At 36.2% G+C, this 25,756-nt stretch overlaps 1 protein-coding gene across 1 annotated transcript in view; it reads right to left on the bottom strand.

Annotated features, from left to right (window-relative positions):
- Positions 1 to 871: 871 nt before the first annotated feature.
- Positions 872 to 25,756, bottom strand: part of UBE2W (ubiquitin conjugating enzyme E2 W) — a 44,138-nt gene continuing 19,253 nt past the window's right edge. The window contains exons 3-6 of the mRNA XM_080381456.1: positions 23,326 to 23,428; positions 20,696 to 20,851; positions 19,480 to 19,555; positions 872 to 15,109 (exon numbers count right to left, since the gene is read on the bottom strand). Of these exons, the coding sequence (XP_080237582.1) occupies positions 15,096 to 15,109; positions 19,480 to 19,555; positions 20,696 to 20,851; positions 23,326 to 23,428 (349 nt within the window). The 3' untranslated portion in view covers positions 872 to 15,095. The remainder of the gene's footprint in view (positions 15,110 to 19,479; positions 19,556 to 20,695; positions 20,852 to 23,325; positions 23,429 to 25,756) is intronic.

Below are 25,756 nucleotides of genomic sequence, written 5' to 3'. Positions count from 1 at the left end.
AGCTGAAGCAACCAATTCCCTACCTGATTTGCAAGACTGCAGTAACAAAACTCCCCAGGCTTAGAAACAAAACCAGATTATTTTTTTTTATTTTTTTTAAAGATGCCTGTATCTTTTTACTAGGGCAATTGTATTTCAATGATAGCTATGAGAGTTAGAACATTTGATACAGCAAATGTAATTAGAAAAACAACAGCTATTTAAGCCAAGATCAGAAGGAATTGAGAGCTCGTATTTCCTCCAGTATCTGTTATACCATGAGATGATTTGTCTTTTTTAAAACGAAAACCTGAAACCAAGCGGTGGATCAATATGAAAACTAAGCAAAAAAAAGATGAAGATGTAGCTCAACAGGATTCCCAAGCACTCATGGTAGAGACACACTCGTACAGCACATAAACCAGGTGAATTTTGGTAGTAAGCTTATATATTGTAGACAATTCACACCCCAAACACATATAACAACACTTTGCAGAAGGGCTGTATCATGAGTATCTAAGTGATAGCAAGGTTTTATTCATACCAACAGAACACTAACAGGACATTTACAACTTGTTTAAACACACTTCGGGAAACCCAACACTGGCTAAGACAGTTTTATACATACCCTGTATTCAGCCGTGGTAGCTTGTCATCCTCTCCTTCTCATTCCTCCTCTGTTTAGTTTTCTGTTTCTGAGATTCCTTACCCCTTTTAAGAACTTTTTTTAAGAACTGAGCACAGAAGTACACTATTTCTTATGTATTCTTCTGATATAATTTAGCAATGGATAATAATGCAAGTACTTCTCATAAGTCTACTACAAGTTCTTGCGTAAGTAAAGTTCATTCAAATGCTGAATCACAATAATGTCATCTACAAAAGTTTGTGGTTTTTTTATTTACATCAAATTTTATTTTTACTTTACTTACTGTTAGAAGTTTGAAGAACAACCACACAGTATAGCATATACTTAAGTGTCAGTGTACCCAGCAGAAAAATGCATTCAATGAGTGTCAGCATGAGGTTACAAGGGAGATTTTCTGAACTTTCTGCAATAGATAAATATAATTCCAACAAGCCTCTAATCTGTCCTATTATTTCAATACCTAGCATTTTTATAATAATGCTATTGCTACAAAGCTAAAAATCTTAGTTTAAAACATATGTTGAAGTATTATGTATCAACTCAGAAGAATCTCGTATCTTAATATACCTTTTACGTGGCAGAAGGCACATAGCTGAAAGAAAACTGAATACAAAAACCCAAATTGTGTTCAAAAACTTAGTATATACATATAATTCTAAATACACTGATGACTTTTGGGTCTAATTTTGTTCAGGTATAAAAAAAGGATCAAATATTTTATCATAATTTTAAGTCTGTGATAGTGTTCTGCTGGAGCTTTACATATATGCAGAATTCAGTTGCATTACTAGCCGTTCTTTACATTTACTGTACCTTTGTTTTGTTTTTTTCCTCCTACTGTTGAGATATGGGATAAAGGCTAATCAGTATCTCCAGCCAGAGCAATTTAATAGAACCTAAAGTCTTCTCAAATTTTGAAAATTAGATAAATAATTTGTATATACTCATCCACTCTACTCCCCTAGTACACAACGGGAGTTTTACGGCTTACCCACTGAAACCATATTGTTGGGCAAGTTGTTACTAGTTAATTCAGTACGCTGTCTGAAAACAAGAGGAAGGGAAAAAAAAAGCCACACTAATGCCTAAATGCCTGCACAAATGTTTAACTGAGGGAAAGGATACAGAGTAATTCCATTTGATCTGTATACATGAGTGCAGGACACTTGCAGACACTTGGCATTGTCATGTTTAACCTCAGAGTCAGAAAAAATGGGCACTTTCAAGTTGACTTGGAAAAATCAAAATATTTTAGTTTTTACTGATAAACATTATTAGAATTGCATTTTTTTAAAAAACCTCAAATGAGTTTCCACCCTTCAATACACACTAGTAGTGCAACAAAACAAAAAAAAAAATCCTCAAAGAAAATGCACAGTGATGTATTTAGCAAGACTGAGATTGACAGAACCACAGAACCAGGACCCTGCCTTTAAATGAATACATTAGAAACAGAAAAATTGGTTGGAAAGGACCTCTGAAGACCAACTGCTCTACCACCCTCCCTGCCCTCTCAAAGCAGGACCAAATTTAAAGCTGGATCTGACTTCAGAGTTTGCAGCTTGCTCAGACTACTTTTGAAAATCTCCAAGGACGGGGATTTTACCTCTTCCAGCCATGTGTTCAAGGGTTTTAAAAAGTTGTTGTGCTTTTAAAATGTATATTAAAGAACTTAGATGATATTTTGATACTAAAGTTGAGAGACTAATTAAGCTAATACAGAGTGTCCATAATATACAAATAGCAAGTGGATAATGCATTACTTACATTAGTCATGGTCCACAGAATGAAAGCCTCTAACAGCTTAATGCCAGAAGAGTGGGTTGCTTCATTTTTTAAACAGTATTTTCCCAGTAACTAAAAGCTATTGGAAAACCAAAAGGCCAGGAGTTTGGGATTGTATTTTATTAAACCCAGTATTATTAATAAGCCTAAGCCTAATCAGACCACTGCTCTCCCCAATTACAGGTGCAGAACCAAGACTATGAAAGTAGATTTTTGACTACAAGCATGTCATACAAGTGACTAAAACAATTCATCACCTTATGTAGTATACAGAATGGGAGACAAGAACAAACCAAGATACAACAAACCTGAGTTTTCTCAGGTAATGGAAACGCATTTATTCTTTATGCTCCAGTGAAGATTCACAAGCACTGAACTTTAAAAACTCATGTAACACATTATCTTTCATGATTCATGTCTAAAATATAAGTTCCCTAGACCAGGTGAATCACACAACCACTTCAAGAATCTAGATGAAGTGAACTAGAATTTGCGCTTGTCAGCATACATTCCACTTTTTCCGTCACTTCAAATTACTGTTAGTGTAAGGACATTGTGCAACCTTGTCGTGGTTTAACCTCAGCCAGCAACTAAATACCCCGGTGGGATGGGGAAGAGAATTGGAAAAAGGTAAAACCATGGGCTGAGATAAGAAGAGTTTAATAATTGACCTTGCCTCCTTTAGCAAGCATAATTTTTTTAGAACGCCAAAGTGAATCCAACCAAACTGATATGCTGATTTTGCAACTATCAGCTTACACCTAGGTCTCTTATCAAGGTATCAAAGCCATTTCTTCATTTGGTGGCCCACTGACCCAAATTCAGATTGCTTTGCAGGTAGAATTATTATTTCCCTGCTCCAATTGCTCTCATACATCAGTGCTGGAAATAGTAAAGCCTTGTCTAAACAAAGGCTTTACTCTTTTAATAATACTAGTGAAATTTAAAAATTATACTAATATTATTTTATAGTAAATATTAGCAGTTGCATTACTCATTCAGAAAGCTCCGTATTATTCATTACCCTTGTTCCTGTATCGCAAACCGCACAAAACCCAGCCATAAGTCTCTAGTTTTAATTTGCACATTTCATTTGTTTTGGGTTACAACAACATGACTGGTTGTGTGTCAGCTATTTCCATGATTTTCTATTTATTTTCAACACAAGGAACTGTAAGAACTTTCTGTACGGTCATCCCGCCTCCTTACAACTACAGAAAATGTGATTATGCGTATTTATGCCCATCTAGTTCGCATGCATAGTTAACTGTATAAACTTGTGTATGTGTGTATGCACAGTTAACACATGCAAGTTCATCATCTATGTTGAATGCGGGAAACTCCTCCTATTTCCTACATGTTTTCCAGATTTAGAAAGAACTAGGTTTGGATTACTCCTGCAGAACACAGATTACGGAATTTTAGAAGAAAACCCAGACAATTCAGGTCAATCAGGGCTTCAAATCTCATTACTACAGGCAGTGAAGGCAAGTCTAACTACAGTTTGATGAATTAGCAAGAATAACAACAGAACTACCAACCTGAAGAGCACGGCATATTGGTTTTCCATTACAAAGCACACAGACGTTTAGAAATGGCCCATTTCTGCATTACTGGGCTTTGCTACTTCATGAGAATACACTGGCTTTGCCCCAGAGAGAAATATGAGAAAGCCAAAGTATAATTACAGTCCAAAGGAGCAATAGATTCTGTAAGATTAAATTCCTGTTTACAAGCCTGGGTTTGTTTTGTTGTTGGTTTTTTTTCATTTGTTTGGGATTTGCTTTACTGATAGCAGTGTGACTACATAGAAAGGCCTTCAAACAAGTCCAGACACTATTCTATTTTCATTGATAGCACTGTACCAGATCATCACACCTATCTTGAAATGCTTTGGATTCTCATTAGTGCCTCTTGCTGCAGGCACAGATTACAGCAACACACTTCAAACACAACTGAAGCTATACCAGTAACAGCACTGGTCTGTCTGTACTTCGGTGTCGATACCAGCTACATTTATGGGCACAGTTGTGCTGGTGAGAGATTGTCCCTAATCAAACCTATTGACAACTTTTCAAGTAGCAGACTGCAACAGACTAGGTCACATGGACTAGTCATGGGAGAAAGCAGGGATAAGCCTTCTAAATCTTGAAATAACTTAAGGCCAGTGTTGGACATGAAAATTGAATATTTCACTCATTGCCAAACCCATTCTTGTAGTGGTATTAAATGTACCCGATACCGTTAAGTAGATGTAAAAGGACACAATCAGTCTGGAGAGAATTAAATCAGTAGAAAGGCGTTTTCCATTCTGCACAATTCATTTGCTTTTCCGTTCAACTATGTAAGTTACACTGCTACAAAACATGCTGTGTACTTCACTATCTTAACTACCCTGGTGTGGTAGGGAATACATGGCAAATAAAGCCTAATCCTCCTAAAATAATCCTTTTATTGCAGGATAGTGGAAAAAATGCAACAAGTTGGAAGGACTTGTATTTCTACCATTTTGTAGAAGTAAAAAATTACTTAGGGCAATTGGGCAAGATTATAAAATTATACAGTAAATTAAACCTTTATTAAGTAACTACACTTTTAAATGATTGTTCTCTTTGAACAAGAACTATCTTGGATATAAATGAAGTCAAAGAGCAAGCAGAAAAAGAGAAAGAAATTCTCTGTACACAGCATTATGGAGGCTTTACATACAGAAAAAGGGTTCACACCCCCCGCCCTTCCACCTCCTGAAAAAAAAAGCTTCAGAAGTTACTAGTACTGTAAACACGAATCAGTAAACGACATAAAGAGCTTATCATAGTCAATAGGAACAACACTAAAGCACTGCTTACATGTGCTTGTAAATGTAGAACCTCATGAATGGAAACACTAAAACCAAGGACAGCCAGCAGCATTGTCACTCAAATGATGTTTGTTTTAGAGGATTACCAATGCCTCCAATTTGCCATTAGTACTATCTCCTGCCAGCATACACTAGCTTCAGCCTCAGTTTGCCCAATTTTCTAAGTGACAGCTCTTAGAGCAACTAGATGCGTGCCAATTTGAGGGACAGCAGCAACATACAGCTTCAAAACATGTTAAGTGTTACCGAGTGAGCAGCAGGTATTCCATCAGTTGAAAATACAGAATCTATGCATTTTATACTGATACCAAATGCAATTTAACTATGTTTCACCTATAAAGTAGCCATTTCTAAGTGAGTCTACCATGCAAGAAGTTTGCTGTATATTATGCATGTTATAGCAATTAGCACTGAAACTTTTTCACAGGACGACAGTGAAATAATAGCGTAAGAATGTATTCTGAAAGAGACAAGTTATACTTGTTAGATGAAGTTGGTTAAAGCTGTTTGGCTTCAGATCATTTCACTGTCCATCCTGTCAAAATTAAGTCCCCAACCCTTAGTAAATATTGGGGGGAACAACGACTGCTAATAAAATTATTAATTAACTGGCAGTAATGAAGCACAAATATTGTCATGTATGTAATTGACAAAAACAGCTGGACTATTTTATTACTGTATGAAGGTGTAATAAAATCAACAGTACATTTTGCAGCAGTTCAAACTTCTACAGTTTTTTCTTAAATGAACAGTCAACAGAACATTCTCTCATTAATAAAAAACAAACACAACCTTATCTTGCATCGTCACCAAATCAGTTTGCAATTATGTGCTAGCTATGCCAGGGCAATGGGAGTTTGGGGGTTACAGGAGTTCTAGAATATTTTGAGAATTAACACAAATGCACGAACTGGATGTCTCTACAGAAGTGTTACTGTATAGCACTTCAATGAGCCAGACTTTTCCCACTCATCCAATAATTTGCCAAAAGCATTATTTTTGTGACAGTTGAAAATTGCTAAATTTGACAATTAAAGCAAGAACAAACACCCACATATTTTGAGACGTTCAGTGTTGATTTAATGAGAGAATAGTACCAACCTACTACCTGAACAACAATTAAAAATTCTTAAAAAGGGAATGTGTATTGACAGATACATTGTTCAATTTCTCTGGAAGTTTAAACAAGTACAGTACACAAGTGCCTTCAGAGAATTTAGCAAAACATCCCCATGTCTGAAAAAGTTTTCATTCTTCGAAGCCATATTAAGACAAAAACATAAGCAATCTACAAGGCACTGAGTCTTTACAGACAAATGAAAATCATCCCAAGATTTTCTAATCAGCATCCTCACTACACCCATAGTTCACTACGGAACTCAGTATATTATTATTTCATATACATAGTTGATAAAAGAAAAAATTCAACAGAAAAAACAGATTATAAATTTATAAATTCCAAATTTGGAGGGAGGCTGCCTGTAAATTTCCACTTCAAGACACACAGCAGAAAAATCTCACTTCCTTTTCTCCAGATTATTTTTTAATGCATTATCTTTGCTTTCAAGAAAACGAAGAATGAAAACATAAAAGTTGATGGAAACCTGCATTTTAAATGAAAAGCTATAAATAACAATGTCCTTAATACTGTATTAAGGATGGTAAAAAATAGAACATACATATCAGTGTGGATGTACACTAAAATCAACCCTGATTAATGCATGGCCTAAGCAAGATTTATTAACCATCTTTAGTATGTACCTACACATAAAACTATCGTGGAGACCAAAACAAGAAATAAAGCTGTAAGACAGAAGCAGCTTTCTGGTGCAGACCATGCAGGAGGACTCCTTTCCAGAGACCAAATGCTGGAATACTTCTTTGTAAATATAAGATCAAAAATTCAATTAAAAAAAAGCTTTACCTTGTAACAAACTCCTAACAGTGACAGGACCCTTCACTCAAAATCAAGGAAGGTACGTTAATATCTGCCTTGAAAAGCATAGAAAGCCATCTCACACCACAGTATGGAATCAGCTTCTGCAGAGATCACCACAGATTTTCCAATCAGATAGAATCCCGAGACATTAAATGTGAGGGATGCTCCAGACTGGGCTGGCTAGCACAAGACAACTCTTGTCATACTTACCCAGGTACACCCAATACTGGAGAAAATGTTTAGATGGATTTATATCTCAGAAATTATTCAGGAACACCTGAACCTTACTATATTGCATGCTACGGTCACTAACATAAGGAAACTTGCCTTCCGGATTAAATGGCGATTCGTATCAACACCCAAATTATAAGCCTTTATAACGCTTACTTTCAAAGTGTTGCACAGAAATGAGTTTAAACACCCAACATTACAAAGTAGGTGATGGTGAAAGTATAGAAGTAGATGAGGCATTCAGATGAGTGTAAGTACTCAGAGAAGTTTTTATGGAGACGCATCACAAGCTTTTCTATATAGCATTCCCTACAAGTACCTGACATACCAAGATGATAAGAGTAATATCCAGGTATGTTTTCTTCTATTCCTACAGACTAAGGAAAGCAAGGAAGCTAACAGAAGGAACTTTCAGAATTATGAAGACACATAGCAAAGTACCATACCAAGGCTATTTCTCACCTGAAAGACTTCAGAATCTCTTCAGGCACAGTATGAAGTCTGTTTTGCTCCGAGTTTACTAGGGCTTCTGGAAACATTATTGCAAAGGCAAAAAGAAACCTATTACCTCAGCTCATGGAGAGGGCTATCCATCCTCTCAGTTGTAAAGTTTGATTGGACCAGTGGTTTTTCTTTGTATAGCATATCCCAACAAACTCTGACCCTGGTTTTCATACAGGACCTTGATCCTTCAGTTGCATCATGACCATAGTTACACTGCATTTGCCCTCTTCCATTTTCAAGGAACTTTGTAGCATCAGAATTACAGCTCAGTGCAATTATTGATGTGCTCTTCATAAAAACAAAACCACACACACACACACAAAAAAAAAGCTACAAAAACCCCACTGCACCACCATTCTCTGAGAATCTTCAGAAATCTATCAGACTTACCCTCAAAAACTAGTGGTTCCCCCTTTCATTTCTCCCTCCCACCCCACTGTGTTATCTCCATATATGTTATATCTCCATATCCATAGCTTATCTCCATATGGCATCCTCACTGTGTTAGTCAACACAATTTGCAGGAGTGCTTGGAAGATCATTCCCAACACAGGACTGCCCGGACTACTACTTGTTCAAGGAAGCTGAATTAGTCTGTTACTCCAGCATGATGCTGGAGACAGAAGTTACCGCATGAGGCATATGATAATGCACAGATATATAAGAGACTGAAAAAGAGTTACAGTCCAAAACTCAGCGTGATACAGAACCCATTAGTGCAAGGTGATGCCCCCAATTTCTTTTTTCCTCCTAAATTCAAATCCTTATGCAGATCAAGACTTCAGGCTCAATACACTCTAAATCATCTGGAGATTGGGTGCTTTATCAGTCTTTGTGACTTGTTTACTTAGTGATGTGTACTTCCTATACTGCTACTTTCAGAGTACTAACCTTCAGTAAATTGCCTACATACATACTTTATTTTGTGCAGTTGAAATACAGGTAAGGATGTTTTCTGGAGACATGAATAAGAGCTATTCATCCTTCATCACCAGTCAGAATGACAGCTATCACACACTCTTTACTGACCCAGTACAAACAACAGAGATCAAAACCACCAGATTTCATCCATCTTTTGAACAAGGCCTTCAGAGGAAGGGGTAAGACAAGGAATAGTGTGGTTTTGTCTTGAAAACCTCCTACCACAGCGCAAAGGTCCTGTTCTTTAAGCACACAAATGAGATCTGTATCTGAGATTTGTCTCAAGTGTTTTCTGTATTAGAAGATGACTGTACCACATTTGTCTTCCTATCTAATCTCAAGAATATTTGATTTGTAGCATAATGATTGCCTGCCATTTAGAAAATAACTGGACATTTTCTGAGCAGCTTCACCAACTCTGTAACTCTGTATTTGATGAAGGTTTGACAATGCTGGTCTGATAAAAACTTAACCAAAAATATCCACACAGAGCAATGCTTAGCAGCCTTGCTATTTTGAAGAAACAATACCCAAAAAGTCAACCAAAAATATTCTGGGCATAGAAACTCAAGGCATCTAAATGGAGAGGTAATAGATCACTCCAAGGCTTTGGAACAACTTCAAAATTGTGACTAGAAAACAGTTACAACAGACAGAATCCCCTACTGTAGACTGTCATAGGGAGTCCAGACCTCCAGCTCCCAGGCTTCTTATAGCACATAATGCAGCTTTTGCATAAAACAAGGTTTCTACTAGCACTTTACATTATGCAGAAAAGTCTAAAGACACAGATCAGGTTTCAGCCATCACCTCTCAAACTCCAGCTGCAGAATCCTTTTCATTTCTTGCACTACCTCTGAAACTCATTTAATTATCCAGCAAGTTGACTTGATTTGCTGGTTAAGAAATATTTTCACTTCTTCTCAAGACAGTTTCCTACTGATTTAACAGGCTAAATCATCTCAGTGTAGTCAATAAAGCTAATAAAACTAGATGCAAGGTAGGAATGTGAATCATGAGGCTGAAAAGGAAGGAGGAGTACATACTCCTCCTTTTCAGTAGCAGTAAACTAAGAGAAGACTCTGAACAGGAGGAACCCTGCTTGATTTTATCTTCAAAGATAAAATGCCCTGGAGAAGTACATTAGCACTCCAGGGATGAGGAAGGGTCCAGAATGTTCACCTGAACAGATTTAACCCTGACCTACTTGGCAGAAAACACTCTAAAGGGCTCCAAGAGAACAGGTTCCTACCTGTTGTGGGCAAGACATAAGTTTTAAGATCTTATCGTGGAGATTTAAATACCAAAAGCAGACCAGCACAAGGGAAACAACTGTGGTCAGCATAATGGGATTTCAGATTGTTACATCTATCTTTGAGACTACCATTCTTGGTTTTGGTTCTTCACCGATTCCTATCCCAGAAAATCAGTCTCTTGTAAGCAGCTCTTCCACGAGCAGAAGTCAAGAGAAAAACGACACTTCAAAAGACAAAGTCACACTTGCAGATAGCATATATATATATATAAATTTGAGGGTGCTAAATACAGTCTAACCTACTATCACTGACACAAGTCTTAAATGCTCCTGTGGAGTATTATACTAAAAAGACTGTGGACAGAGGCTTATAAATCTGATCTCTACACCGATGTCATACACCGCCTGGTCAATTGATAGTGCATTTAGTTTGGTTTTTAAATACAAAATGATTATCTGAATGAAACCCACATCAGTTTCAAGGAAGCCACTTTATAACAGCAATTACTTTGGAACTGCAAAGTTACTGAAAATGCTCTTGCTTTGTAATTTTAAAAAGCCTCATTTTAAGTAGCTCCAGAAAGAATTTATTAAGTTGCATCAATTGCTCAAACCCCCTCCAACGCTACTTTAAAAAGTACTTAAAATCAGGAGGAAAAAAACATATGGCAAATGAACAGAACATCCTGCATTTATCATCAATAAAATGAAATAAAAGCAGTGGCTAAGTATTTTCAAATTTGTATTTCTGAATTATATTTTAATATAGTAAAAGTCAGCTCGTATTTCCACTCTTCCAATTTTATTAAGGTACTTTAAAGCCTGACAGTTTGGAAAGTTCATGTAAAACCTGGAAACACCAGGCCAACAACTACTTGGCATACAAACCAAATCCCAAGTCGCTCTCCCCACCCTGCTGTATAGCTGCAGCTGAAGACCGAGTATGACCAAGGCAGCTTAATTCTCCTTATCCAGTTCAACACTCAACTGTTCAGGTCCCACTACTTATGAAAGCAAATCCAAACTGGATTGGGTGATCTGGATTAAGAGTAACTAGTTTTAAAAGAAAGTTTGGTCAAACCTATTTTCTTAGAATGATCAGGATTTGTGACTGTGCAAGCACAACATAATGCTGAATTGCTTTACCAGAGGAGACAAAAACGATGCTGGTTTTCCCCCAACAAAGCTGGAAATTATACAGCTGCACTATCACAAAGCTTTTAATATCAGCAGGACATGTTCTAAGAAACTTGAGTGCCATAGGTGATTCCCCCCCACCCCCATTTTTAAAACTTCATATTAATAAGTATTTACATATTTTTAAAAAATCACCAAGAACAGGACTGGAATGTCTTATTATCAATTATATTTATACTTTTCCTGATATCCATTGGTATAATTTGTTCTTTAAAATTTAATGACTGACATGGGAATTTTATGGTCTCTTTAGACCACACCTTTAAAACCTGAGATGTGAACTACATTTTGTCAGACTTTCAAATAAAGTAATAACTAAAAATAAAAAATCCAGAACAGTATTCATAACTTGTATGAATTAAAAAACTTAATTTTTCACAAAATAGGGTTTTTAGGTATGAAATGCCTTACTTTTTCCAAAATAGAAGTAATCATCTCTTGAATAAAAAAACTGTAGAAAACTGAAAGCAATTACTGATATAAAGCAACAGAAATTTCATTTAACAGTCCTGACATATGCTAATGAAGTAATGCAACCTCTCTTCCCACCACTGCAAGCAAACAAGAATCCTGCATCTGGAACTCCCCAGTTAATATCTGAAGTGTTTGTTAAACAGCAAAGCACCATGATAAGGAACTATTTGATCATCCACGAGAAATGAAAGCACTACATATTAGTATGGTTTGGGGTTTTCTTAAAGAAACCATTTCCTTCAGCTGTTGCAATAGATGCCCTCCGAAGAAAAGAGGAAGCACCTCACTATTACCCAGATTCCCTCCTCCCTTGATATCCATCACACCATTTGGAATTACTGACAGTTCTGTCTCAAGAGTAGCTGAATGTAAGGAACAGTGCTGCTGCACTCCACCATGAAAAGGTCCACACTTCATTTCCATTCAAGGGTAGTAATCTATTTTAAAATCAAGAATTTATTGTGTTATAGTATAAAGACACTAAACACAAAACAGTGTTTAAAAACATGAACATTGACACAGAACAAAAGCAAGATTGTTTCAAGCCAATTCTGTAACCGTTTCATGTGAGAAATTCCAAGTGAAAGAAAGTTACATACCCAGGGTCACCCTACAGAAAGGATGGCACCGCTTTCATCTAATTCAAGCCCTATTTCAGGGCATCATAGCGTTGTCAGAAAAGTTGCATTATTTTGAGGGCTTGAGCGGTATGCAGGCGACCTTACCCACAGATCTACAAGGGAACCAATGGAGGAGCTTCTACTATAAACTAAAAGACCTGAGGTACATTCTTTTCTAATCTACCTTGCATTTTTTTGATTTGAGTATATTGAGAGGGAGGGGGGCAGGTATTAAAAAGCAGCATAAATTTGGTTATTTAACTTCACTGTAGTCCCTGTGATAGCATAGGTCAACAAAACGTATAATGATTTGCACTACAACACCCATCTTCAACAAAATACATACAGCATGTCATAAAGCTTCTCTGAAAACATGTATTGTAGCATGGCAAGCCACCGTATGAAAAGAAAAGGTACATGAATCTGAGATGATGTACTTGAACCATTTCTTCAGAGACATTACCTTGTGTCACAATAAGGTCTCTTTCCTGCGGACTATTTGATAATATCCATTATGTGAACCATTCACACATGAATTCCTCAAAGATCTGTCAAATCACTTCAATCAATACAGAGCAGTTAACACCAATATACATATTAAGTACCAGATTACTGCTCTTTCATATGAACCATATCCAAAAATAACCAGTTTGATTAACTCACAACAATAAAATTTTGCTAAACAAAGTCAGAGCAGAACTATTTCATTTGCTTAAAACTATTATTTTTGGCTCTAAGAAGAAACTGAATTCTATGTTTTAAAGGCTCATTGTGAAAATACATACACACATCAAATTTATATCCAAAGCTAGATTTTACCACTGAGTTTTAAAGGCCAAGAGATATTTTCAGCACAGTAGAAAAAATAGCAGTTCCTGAAGTATATTGTAACCTTACTTCACTGACAATATCCATAATTCAGTCACTGTATGAAATACTTCGCTGAAGCAAATCCATCTGAACTCTTTCCACCCTGAGTTAAGCATCTATACTTCTTTTAAATGTTTTAAACATTAGGTAACAGAGAAGTATGTACAAGGCTATAAAACTTGTCAGTTATCATACAGCAGTAAGAAAAAAAACTGATCAGGCAATTTTCTGTTTGTTATTGTCGTTACTCATTCTGGGTTGGGTTTGGGGTTTTTTTTGGCTTTTGTTTATTTGTTTTTAAATCAAGTAGTTACTTGATTTAGACATTCATGCATTAACCGCTTGAATTTTTTTTTTTGAGTGCAACAATAAGGCAACAGTAAAAAAAAGTTATAGAAATTTTGCATATGTGTAAAGGTATTAAGTTTATAAAAGTGCTTCCTAAAAAGACAACCTAATCGAAGTATCAAAATATTACAGAGTGGTGAGAACAACTATTATTTCAATAAATGTTGCTCCATAGAAAAACATCAATCTGATTTAGGCTTCTTCCCCCTTTTTGGTGAAGTAAAAGCCTGGAAAAAAACCTGGTATGGCTGCGTGGGACAAGCAAATTAAGAAAATATACTTTAGTCTAAACTTAAATAAGAAGGTCCACACTTTTTTGTCAAAACATTAAGCCTCTGTCAAAAATGTATTTTTTCTCTTTATAGTACAGGATTAAAAGACAAGATGATGCTTACAAGATAAAGAAATAATTTACATGAAAATATCTTCTGACAAAGCTTTTCAATCAAAATATTGTTTTGTAACATTCAAACATGACATACAACACAAAAGAAACAGTGAATGCAAACAAAAAATGTTATATGGATTGCTTTCAAACACATAAATAAATGAAATATTGGTGTAGGCAGTAGGGCTCATGCTGATGGCTAGCAGGAAATAACAGTGTGCAATTTATTTGGAAAAAAGCTCTAAAGTACAAATTACAAGCCCCATTACGGACTGCAGCAAGTTCAGTTATATCACTGCCATCCTCTCCTATCTCCAAAATAAATTCTTGGTTAAATCACTCACCCTAAATTACTCATACCTTTGCTTCAGAGATATGAATAACTATATACAAAAAGTAGTTTTATTTCACCATAGGGATAACATTGTACCTCTCTGCCAATGTCACTTGAAAAACCTTCCATGTCAAAACAATTTGACAGCAGATAAACAATTTAATAAATATGCAATGACCTTATTACAGTCCTTCAGCTAAGCATGTTAACTCATGCTGCTAGTTTTGTGATCACAGTGCATAGAATCCAAATGTAAAAAACCGGGGTGGCTTTTAAGGTAATGGTTGATCCTTTGCTTATAATCCAAATACATCCGAAACTTTCATAAGCTCTGTCATGCATCAATCTTTTTTGTGGCAGGAGCAAAACCTTTCCCTGGTACAATGTCCATTGCCGGCAATGGATGCACCAAAACCGCCAAGGAGCTCAGTGTTATTGCACAATATATGAAGACCTGGAATTCTTCCAAATGCTTAAAATAAAAATAATGGAATTATTCTGACATTTCTGGACACCTGCATTAATACTGTATGACTAATAAAAGCATGTCAGTTGCATGGACTGAACCAGCGATCAACATGCGCCCAGAATGCACACTAGTAAAAATGCAGTCAAAGGAAGTAGTCTTCATTGCCTATAGGTCACTTCCAGTCAAAGGTTAAAGTTCAAAGACTGAATGATCAAAGTGCTCATTTTCTCAGTAGGACTATCTTCTGCTACGAGGATCACAAAATGGTGGCATCAACATGTGTCATCTTTAAAATAAAAGAAGAGCATTTATGGAAAACACATAAACATTCGATGTCCAAATTAGCAAGGTGCTGTATGCAGAAACAATTCCTAGCCTAGACAGTAGCATGCAGTGGAAACGCACCAGTAGAATAATTCTGTGGTTCTGTTCAATGAATACTCAGAAAAAAAGAGAGTATCAAACATACAACTCCCAAAATGCACATACATCACCCAAGCATATTAGTATTAGCAAATATTCCATTGAAAGGACAGTGATTTCCACACGTCATATTTAGAAAGCCGTCCACCAGGAAAGTGAAAGACCAAATACGCTCAACGTTTTGCCCCCTTGAAGTACAGCAGGTCTACACCAGTTATCAAATTGAGAAATGCTTTTATAAGGAAAATCGAGTGGTAAGAGCTGGCAGAACGGGCTTCTCCTGATGCATTCTCAACCCTTCATACCCTTCATATGTATGTACATATATTCATTTACTTCAAGAATCAACACTAACTGTAGTTGACAGAATTATGCAAGAGTAATAGGTTACTCATATAACCCAACTATCTTAAACCTGAAAATAACTTACATTCACTAAATTTTAGATACTGTCATTGGACAGAACTTATTACAAAAAGGTGTATTCTATGCCAATCTTTCTGCATTATGCTCTAATGTTAGAAGTAAATATTTGTCTTTGAAATTCTTCTTCTATGGCTTTCTCTTCCATATTTCAACCTGCAGTATATTTATATCTGGTAACTGTAAATATTAAGTTCATTAATAGAAAGCAAACTTACTGTCTGGCTGTTTTTAATGCACTTACTTGTAACCTCACACACCTGGAAAATTTAGCCTCATAAACAGTATTTTTACTGTTTACAGATTTAGCGTGTATAAAGTAGCAGTGAACAATTCTACATTCTCACTGGAAAACATTACGTCATCAATTGTATTACATGTAAAAACCCTCTTTATTTTGATAGTAGGGTACTGTTCATGTAAAAAAAGATTGGACAAGGATGCAAGAGAGATAGGAGTATTTAAACCATGTACTAAAAATTTAGACCAAATATTGGAGAAAACACTTTCTACTGAAAAAAAAGAAAAAGAAAAAGAAAAAAAAACAAACCAAAACCCCAAAAGCAGTAAGGAGGTGCTGGCTGAAAACAAAGACCATTGCCCTCTTTTTTTCACAAAAAAACTACCTCCTGACCACAACAAAGCCAGGCAACAGCTTTAGGAAACCATTTTTACCCTGGATGCCCAATGAAACTATCTGGAATGTCCTCTGTCTTTAACACAACATGATCAACTCTCAGATTGAAATTCAACATGAAATTCAACGTACAGTTGAAGCAGACATTGGGTAAGACAGACAATCTAGAAATATTTGTAATTATCAAAGATCAGACATCTTGAAACAGGGCTTGCAAGGACATCAGTTTGGAGCAAACAAGGCTCCTTAATGCTGCGTATGGAGTTAAGTTACTTTGTTGGGGCAGGGATGAAATGAGAGATTAAAAACTGCAATAAGCTAAATGTAGAGACACATGTTTACATATCAGAATGTATCTCAAAGCGCCACTTATCCTTCTGTGTTTATATTGGTTTGCTTTACATCAGCTCCCAATCATGCACTATTTCCTCCCAGCTAAATAAATTCCAGACACCTCCTGGAAACAAAACAATCCTTCAAATGCCTATATTAAAAGTGATGACAGCCTTCCTCCTTTCCCTTCAAAGCATGGCGATTCAATTTCACATTACAGCTAAGCCAGTCCAATGGCTAGCTGACAAAAGAAGGGGCCAAACCAATGCATCCTCCTTCACAGGTTTTTGTATTAGAACAGGCGTTTATTTCACCTAGTAGTTACCCTTGGACAGTTGCTTTCCTTTCTTGGTTGGGATCAGGTTTTCTCCCCTAATTTACCCAGTTCAAAAGGGGTTAAACCACAAGATCAGATATATGACACTTCGGCTGAGGCACAAACAGAAAAAGAAGATGACTGAATTATGTATTCCAAGGGCTTGTAAATCTTCTCAGGTGTACAGTGTTGAAGACAGTTCTTTTCCAGAGAAAGGTGGTTAAAATTAGCAGACAAGCTACACTTCTCATTTTAGTGTAACCCACCATTTCTTCAAACCCATTAAGAACACACTGAAAATGTAAAGGCCATGCCTTTGCACTCGTTTTTTGTCCACAGCCGAGAAACGAAATTATTTGTTACTGAGAGAAGGAGCAAGTGGCATGCAAACCTTGAAAGAAAAACCCTCTAGCATTTAAGAAATTTTATGTCCAATGGACATCAGACATGTTTTATTTTTTTAATGTAATAATATAGTGGTGTGGGGGAAGCCCAATGAACTTTTAATCATGACCACCTTTGTAATTAGTACTTAAAAAGGAAGTTAAAAAACAAATGAAAATATTACAAAGCAAAACAGTAAGAGTTATTTAAATGAACTGGCCCATTTTCATTTGCCTCAGGCTGGTTTTTAGGTTGCTCTGCATTTGGAGAGGGGTAGGGTTTTCTGACTTTCAGAAAACAGCCATTGTGTAGTTACTTCAAAGTAATTGACTCGTTCAGTGGACTATAAGAAGCTTGACAGTTTTGAGCCACAATTATGTATCAACTTTCACTCAGATAACCCACATTTCTTTTCATACTCTATTGGTGTTTTGCTTAACTCAAATTGAATTTCATGAATAAGAAATTTAAGTAATATCTGTAGACTGTTCTCCTTGATAGACTTCAATCCCAAATCAAAATGAGACTAGCACAAATTCAAAGTAGACAGAACGTATTTTAATCACAGGATAAAGCCAATAAATGGAAGTTTACTTCTCTCTAAAAATAACTGGCAAGTGAAAGAAAAAGTTAATAAAAACTCTCCCAAAATTGCCAATAAAGAGAAAGCAAAACTAGAAATGCACTAAACACATTACAATAGTGTGAAAACAGAAAGAGAAAGTGACTACTAAATAATCTGGGGAGGATGAAAAACCCAACCTTGCAGGCAATATGATTATTATTCTTGGAATCAATTTTAAAAACAACATAATGTACAACACACAATAAGCAGTCCTGAGTTTCTTAAATACCTCAATCCCACGACATGCAGCGTTCCTCTTACTGTTATTGAAGTACTCTTGCTTTAGAGATACTATTAAGAGTATTGTGAGAACAGAGTTTAATTCTGTTACATTATCATATATCAAAAAAACATGGGTCTCGGCAAGTTTTTCTTGTTAAGGCATCCATGGGCTTTCAAGAATCTAATGGTGAAGGCTTTGGCATTTTCCTCTCCAGTCATTAACTCCCGCTGTCTCAAAACACCTGGTCTCATTTCATGTAGGGGACAGAACATGTGCTGGTGTGCAGAGGCAGTAAAAAAGAGAGGCTGTTTTATGGTGGAGCCTTCAGCGAAAGGCAGTGATGGGATCAACTCCTCCTGCACCACCTAGCATACAATATTACCTGCTCTAACACATCCCTTCCCAAAATACACGGGCTTCCAATGATCACCATTTGTAAAGTATTTTCCTAGGGAAAGCAAAGAAAGTATTGGCCAACAAGAGAGGAGAGAAGAAAAGCATAGCCCATCTCTACCCTCTCCTTCTTTCTTTCCTCACCAGCAGAGAGGCACACACAGCTCTGAGAAGAGGATAACACACGTTGGGCAGAAGAAAGAGGATGACAAATGTTGAGACAGAAGGAAGAAGCCACGCAGTATTAAGCCAGAGATAAAGCCCACGGAAAGAAGAAATAAAAAAAACCACCCAAACACACACAACCAAACCAACACAACACTAGCACTATAGACACTATACGTAGCAATTTCAGTATGTTTTTTTTTTATCAAGTAATTTTATCATGTTGAATCTTATTACTATATTATTGACTATTAGTTCTTATGAGCCTTTAAGTCAGTCAACCTTCCACACTGGAAATTCTGATTAACAGTGGAACTCTATTAAAACCCATAGCTGTTTACAAACATATAAGCACGTTTTAATCACTGTAAAAGCTCTGGAAGTATTACCACCAACAAGAAAAACCTCCGAGTTTAGAGCTAAACCTAGTTTTACTATGGACCTTACCCAAACGCAAACTGAAGACTTGTCATGGACTAAGAACTTTCATTCAAACTCAATCCTACAATTTAAAACATATAAATCTGTGCTGTTTAAATTTCTATCAGGAATTATTAAAACGTGATATACAAAAATCACAGCACTGTATTCCAGAAACAGGATTTTAGTACATTTTTGAAATTAAAAAAAAGAAGAGTTTAAGGCTTTGAATGTATTTATCCTACTTTCCTACATTTTAATTGCCTTCAGCCTGAAAAAAACTTCAAAATTCCTGGTCCTAGTTATATACTTACCATGATACCACCACTTTGTTTTCTTTGGATTCTTGTTACATGTTCTTACATAAAATGAGTTATCTGGAGGTCGCCTCTGCAACAGAAGAAAAGACCTACAAATAATCAAATAATCCTTATATTGTAATACATGAGGCATTTAATAAGCTTATGAAACTCTTATCACATGAATGCAGTGAAAATGAGGTAACAGGCACAGCTAGACCTTTGTAAAGAAAAATCTCTTCAGGATTCAGGTAACAATTCTTACTGGAGATATGCTTAAACAAAAAAATAATGAAAAATAGCAAATGGTTTGGAGATAGATAGGGGGAGAAATATATAAGTAAATAAAAAACAAACAAAACAACCTGCAAGAAAGGAACAGCTGTTGTTCAAAAAACCCCAAATTAAATTCCATTGCAGTTTGGAATCTAATTCTGATATTAGATCCAATTTCACATGTGTAAGTCTCAGCTTGAAGTGGGTGAAAAAAAATGAACTTAAACATATATCTGATCAATACTTCATATTGTTCAGCTTCCTTCATAAGTATCGTCATTATGCAAAACCAAAGTCATAGGATACAATACAAAGCCATTTTGGGGATGTTTTTCTACCACATACACATGACTAGGACTGATTGAGATGTGACATAAATAGGCGTGTTTGGATAGCACAGATGTACAAGCTCTGACCACATTGACTTCCACAGATATTCCACTGCGAAAGAAAGGGTTGAGAGTAAAAGGTTAGACTCTTTACAAAAAAGGTCTAAGATATTAGTGCCACTCATGACCAAAAAAAGCAGCTTAGCACCATTTCCTTTCCTGAAATGAAAGTGATTGAGATTGCTGAAATAGTACAGCTGCAAAGCCTTACAAACATCTGCATTACAGACATTTCAGTAGCCATTTTGCACTGCCTTTAAAGACAGAGTAATTTTACAAAGAACTGTCCTAAAACATGATTTACCTTCACAATTAGTACAACTAGAAGGGTTCCGTTCACTTCTTTTCCAGTACTGACATATCACCAGGTTACCATGAAAACAGTGACAAAGTACTTACCACACTGTTTATTTTGCAGTTCTAGCTTAGTATTTTTTCAGTAGCAGAAATGTAAATATAGTAGTTTTGCCTATTTTAGAATTCGAGAAATGAAAGTCTCACTTTGCAAAGTATAAAACTATTAACTCGTACTTATTCTACTCCAACAGTGCTAAAAAAGTCCGTACCTTTTCTTTGCAGCTGGAAAGCATGCTAATAATGCTAAGACAAACAGATTGCACTGAGAGCGCTGGAGACCAGTCTTCTGTTAGAATGGATAAACAGATATGACCATTGCTATAAACATGAGGATGAACAGGAATATTGTCTCCAGTAAACATGACCTAAAAAAAACACCAACAAACATAATTGTAACTTATTGTCCATATTTAAAATAAGACTGTATTGCTTTTGGGAAGACAGTATCTTATTTAAGTGGATCTGCCATTTTCACTTACACTAAATAGTACACTTCATGCTGGGTTCATTCATTTTTGGAAACTATTACTTGAAAGATCAACTAGCCCAACGGAAGCCTAAATAGCTAGTGAAGATGAAGTTAAATAAATAGTTAAATTTAGGGCTTTTTTCTACGAATATCTATACAGCATAAAGACATCAAACTAATTCTTTTATATCTTGCAGCCTCAGTCTTTCATGTCCTAAGGAATGCAGCTGCCTAGCCAAACCACTGAATTTTAATAATTTCATAAGCCACAATGTTATACACCAGGAAACGATAATGAGATTCACAAATGAGTATTTCTATAAACCTGGACACAATAGATATTTAAGTTCCAGACAACTCATTCACATTCCAGCATGAGGAGTAAAATGCCTCAGTTTTACTAAATATAAAATAAAGAACTTGTACATGAAGTATGTTACCATAGAGGATGTAATTTTAGATCACTATTTCAAATGGAATATGTTTTTACTTGACATGGACAACTATGGAAGAACCGCATCTAGAACCTTAATTCCTTTCTACTGAAAGACAGTATCACAGTCAAAAAATGGTTAAGAATAGCAATTTGACAGCTATTGCTGACATCAAGTTTTTGGTCAAACACATAGCTGGCTCAGGACCAGAGGAAACGGAGTAAAAGTGAAACCTTCATAGCAGCATTAGCCTCCTGAGTTCCTTATGCAACATAAGGTTAATGGATGGACTCTATCTTAAAGGTCTTTCCCAACCTAAACAATCCTATGGTTCTATAACCACTGTCATCTTTTAGGCAACGACATAATAAATGTCTAACACTCATAACCATACTACCCAGAAGCCTCGTTTCCTAAATTATATAGATAGGTGTACAAATGGGTATACATGTACACAACACACCTCATCACTGACTACAAGAAAGAAGCAACACCATCACATAGGAAATTGAAATTAAAGAGCTTAACCTATCTGCCAAATGGCAAGTAAGTTTTACGGCAGCAGAAGAACTGAATGCAGAACGATCTTTCACAGGTCTTCAAACTGGTACTTTTTAAGCATTGAAGAGCTTACCTTCATAATCCAGTAATGTATTCCTTTTATAGGAAAACCAGAACTAAGCATACTAGGTAAGTAGAAGCATGCACACTATGATAGACAACATACATTTAAGGGCAGAAAACAACCAAGTGATTAAGCGGCAGAAACGTAAACTGTCAATTCACAGCAAGTAGATTTACAAGGCAGAGAATCATGACCCAGAGGTTTGTAATATACAACTAACTTACTGCACAGCAGCATTTTAATATATGGAAATTCTAGACATCTACAACAATCAATAAACAAAACAAACAATACAGTACTTCAATTCTTAATTGTTTTCTGTGCTAGAAGTCAGTGTATATGTACAGATCTAATTTGCTGTTTAACAATAAATTGCACAGAGCCACACACAGAGAGGTTGGGTAATGAGTACAAACAGTACCTACTCTGAACCAAATGAAAGTGTCTATTCATGAGGTGCAGAAGTACAGGTGGCTGGTTTGTTCCTTAAAACCTAAGACTAAAAAAGTCAGCCTTCTAGTTTTTATCACAGTGCCTAAAAATATGTAATGTTTATCGTTTAAGTGTCTCTCACAGGTCCAGGCTTCAGTTTCAATACCAATGAGAAAAGTGTCAGAGATTACTCTTGGACCTTTGAGCTGAAACATATAGGAAAAGAACTAAGGCACTCTTGCTTCTCTTCTTCCTTCTTCAGAAAAGCAGGGGTGACAGCCAAACACTATTCCTGCCACCTATGTTTTGTAACGTTTCCCTCAGGTAACGGAGAGGTGGATGTACAGAGCTCATTCTGCAACCTAGTTGTATTGCTGCCCATTCAGTTCTTCACCTTGCCATGAAAGCAACACACTATCTCACACCTCAGTTATAACCCCTAGATCCCTGGGGCCTCTTAAACATGTCATGTATCTACGACAATCCATAAAACAAGCACAATATTTCTCCAGCTGTATTAACAATGGCAGCAGAGAAGATAAGAGGCTTAAAAACAAACCAGTTTGTTGTTTACTCTGCTCTTACACTGCAGTAAAAGATCTTCCCACTTTAGCTTGTGTTGCTTTTTCATGCGACAAGAGTATCAGCCTCAAAGAAGCCTCCAGTTTACACTGCTCTCCTATGAAACCAACTAAACCGTCAGAGCACTACACCTCACTACAGTCATTTTTAAAAGAAAAAGCATCTGCACAATGTATTTAATACAAATTAAAGTAACTAAACCTCACATTAGGATATGTGGATGATATTTATATTCAGCATGTGTCACACAGCTATAACCTAAAGGTAGCATCAAGCAAGAAGGAAGAAAGCGGTTACCTGAGGCGAATCAAAAGGATACCGACTACTGAACTTAAATAGAAGCTGAAATTTCTCCCCTTCATATAGTGTTCCCGGAGCACCTTCCATGTCTACAATCCACCTAAGGAACAGGGGAAAAAACTGTTAGTATTGTGGACTGACAAATCGTAACTTTACTCCTGGAGCACAGGACTAATCAAATCAATTACTAATCACAGAAATCTTATGAACTCTCCGTTAGTATCACAACAATCACAAACGTGAACAACACATCAAGACTACAACTGAAAGAAACAAGCCTGGTATTTGACATACAGGCACTGATATAGTGCTGAAAGTTATACAAGTAATTATGTCTTGAACTCAACACAGGCCCATCGGTTCCAAATAAAGTGGCTGTTAATGTGAGACAACAAAGCTGAAACAAAAGATCTGTTCTAAAGTTTATTACAACACAGAAACAGGTTTGGAAGGTAATAAACTAGTACACAGTCTCTTTCATGTTGTTTTACTTTTCTGTGAAGGAAACATTCAATACAGTTTATCAAAATCTGTAACCGAGGGGGAAAGGCAATGCTCCTCTTGCACATACATCTGTGAAAAATTCAGAAATTAAACTGTATATAACCTGGCAGGTAGTGGTACCAAAACTGGAAAAGTTAATAGTTAATAAGAATGAAAAAGTCACAGAAAATTTTTAAAAAAAACCAAACACCACCACACTAAAAAGGATGATTTACAACTGTAATAAAGAGAACACCTCAATGCATCACAGTATTCTTTGTCCTCTGCTTCTGCAGAGGGCAGGGGGGTGTTTGGTGTGGGTTTTTTATTGTTGTTGGTTTTGGGTTGGGTTGTTGAGGTTTTTTTAACCCAGTCAAAAACAGATGCTTTGCATGTGGTTCAACACCTACAGCAACACTCTGCTGCTATCTAACTTCTGTCATTTTGGAGTTCTATTGTTGATCACTCAACACCATCCTCTGCAGCATTACTTCCCCATTTCTGTCTTTCACCCTCGATTGAATTTTACATGTTTGAGCAACAAAGTAAGGTAAAGATTCAGCAAGGCACTACAAAAATACTCAGGTCAGATTCACATCAGGCTTAAGATGAGATTTTTTCAGAACAGCAATGTATTCGGGAAAGTCAACATCTCCTCCAGCTGGCAGTCCTGATAATCCTACTTCCCAGGCTCTCCATTTTCCTGTTATATACAGTCCCCCTGTGTATTTAAGCCCTGCACATTTTCTATATGCCTCTCTATGACTTTTTTTTTTCTTTTTTTTCTTTTTTTTTTTTTTTTTTTTTTTTTGAGAAAAGCTGCTTCACTACTGCAAGGCTAGCTGTCACACTTTTCAGGAGGAATGCATCTCAGCAGTAGCACGGTGATGGCTGTACTAGTGTTCCATATCCTAACTGTACAAAGACTCCTTAGATTTAATCTATCTGCACTCCATATCACTCATCTCTTCCTGTGCCTTCTGATTCTACATTTATACACATGATGCACCAACACTCTTCAGCTTTATTAGTCCTTGTGATTCAGAATTTCCACTTTCAAGTTTTTTTGAACAGTTTCATTTACTAAGTAGAAGATAATTCTGCCTGGACATTGCTCCTTTTATGGTCAAGGAATCACTAGAACCCATCTTTTCTGTGCGCTTTACGGTTTAGCCACCTCAAATTTCTAATCCTTGTGTATTTAAAACAGATGACTGCTTAACATTTCAAATGACCCAGTCACATCATGGGATCCAACTATTTTATTCAACAACATTCAAATCCAAGCTAGTATTGCTACACAAATGTTTACTGCACCAGTTCAAAACTGCAACTTGATTAATGAACTCAGAACATGCTACTTGGCACCAAAAACCCTCAAAGAGAAAAATATACAATGCTGCCTGTGACAGGAAGCTTCTTACACAGTGACAATTCCAAAATCTAGCATGACAGTAAAAGGAAGTTTTTATTTGCAAGGTATTGAAAGGTATAAAAATTGTATATAGCAGAAAAACAATGAGGTAGTACTCTGGAAACAGAGACATTCTAAGAAAAATGGAAATCCACAAAAAGACAAAAACCCATATTTTTTTCCTTTTCCATCTCTTCATTCGCTGTAAGCTTTCACTTATTTAAACAAAAAAAAAAAAAAAAAAACCTAAGTGAAACATTTAAATTTAAACTTTCAATATTAGATTGAGTTCTTTTATCAGAAAACTTAAGTATTTTGTTTCCCAAAGAAAACCCAAAGTAAAGCAAGAAACAAGCTGTAATTCGGCAATTGTACAGCAGTTTAATATTTGTACTAAATTCTGGAAAGTGGTATTTCGATGTGTTTTAGTCATATTCATCTGCATGACGTATCACCAAAAAAAGCATCATTTAAAAATAGAAGTGTTTAACTCAGTATATACAAGGCTCAGAAAAGCCTCATGTAACATGG

The sequence above is a fragment of the Falco punctatus genome (assembly GCF_963210335.1).
Source record: "Falco punctatus genome assembly, chromosome: 3".
NCBI classification, from domain to species: Eukaryota; Metazoa; Chordata; class Aves; order Falconiformes; family Falconidae; genus Falco; species Falco punctatus.
The sequence above is the reverse complement of the archived record's forward strand: the minus strand, read 5'-3'. Positions and strand labels throughout refer to the sequence as shown.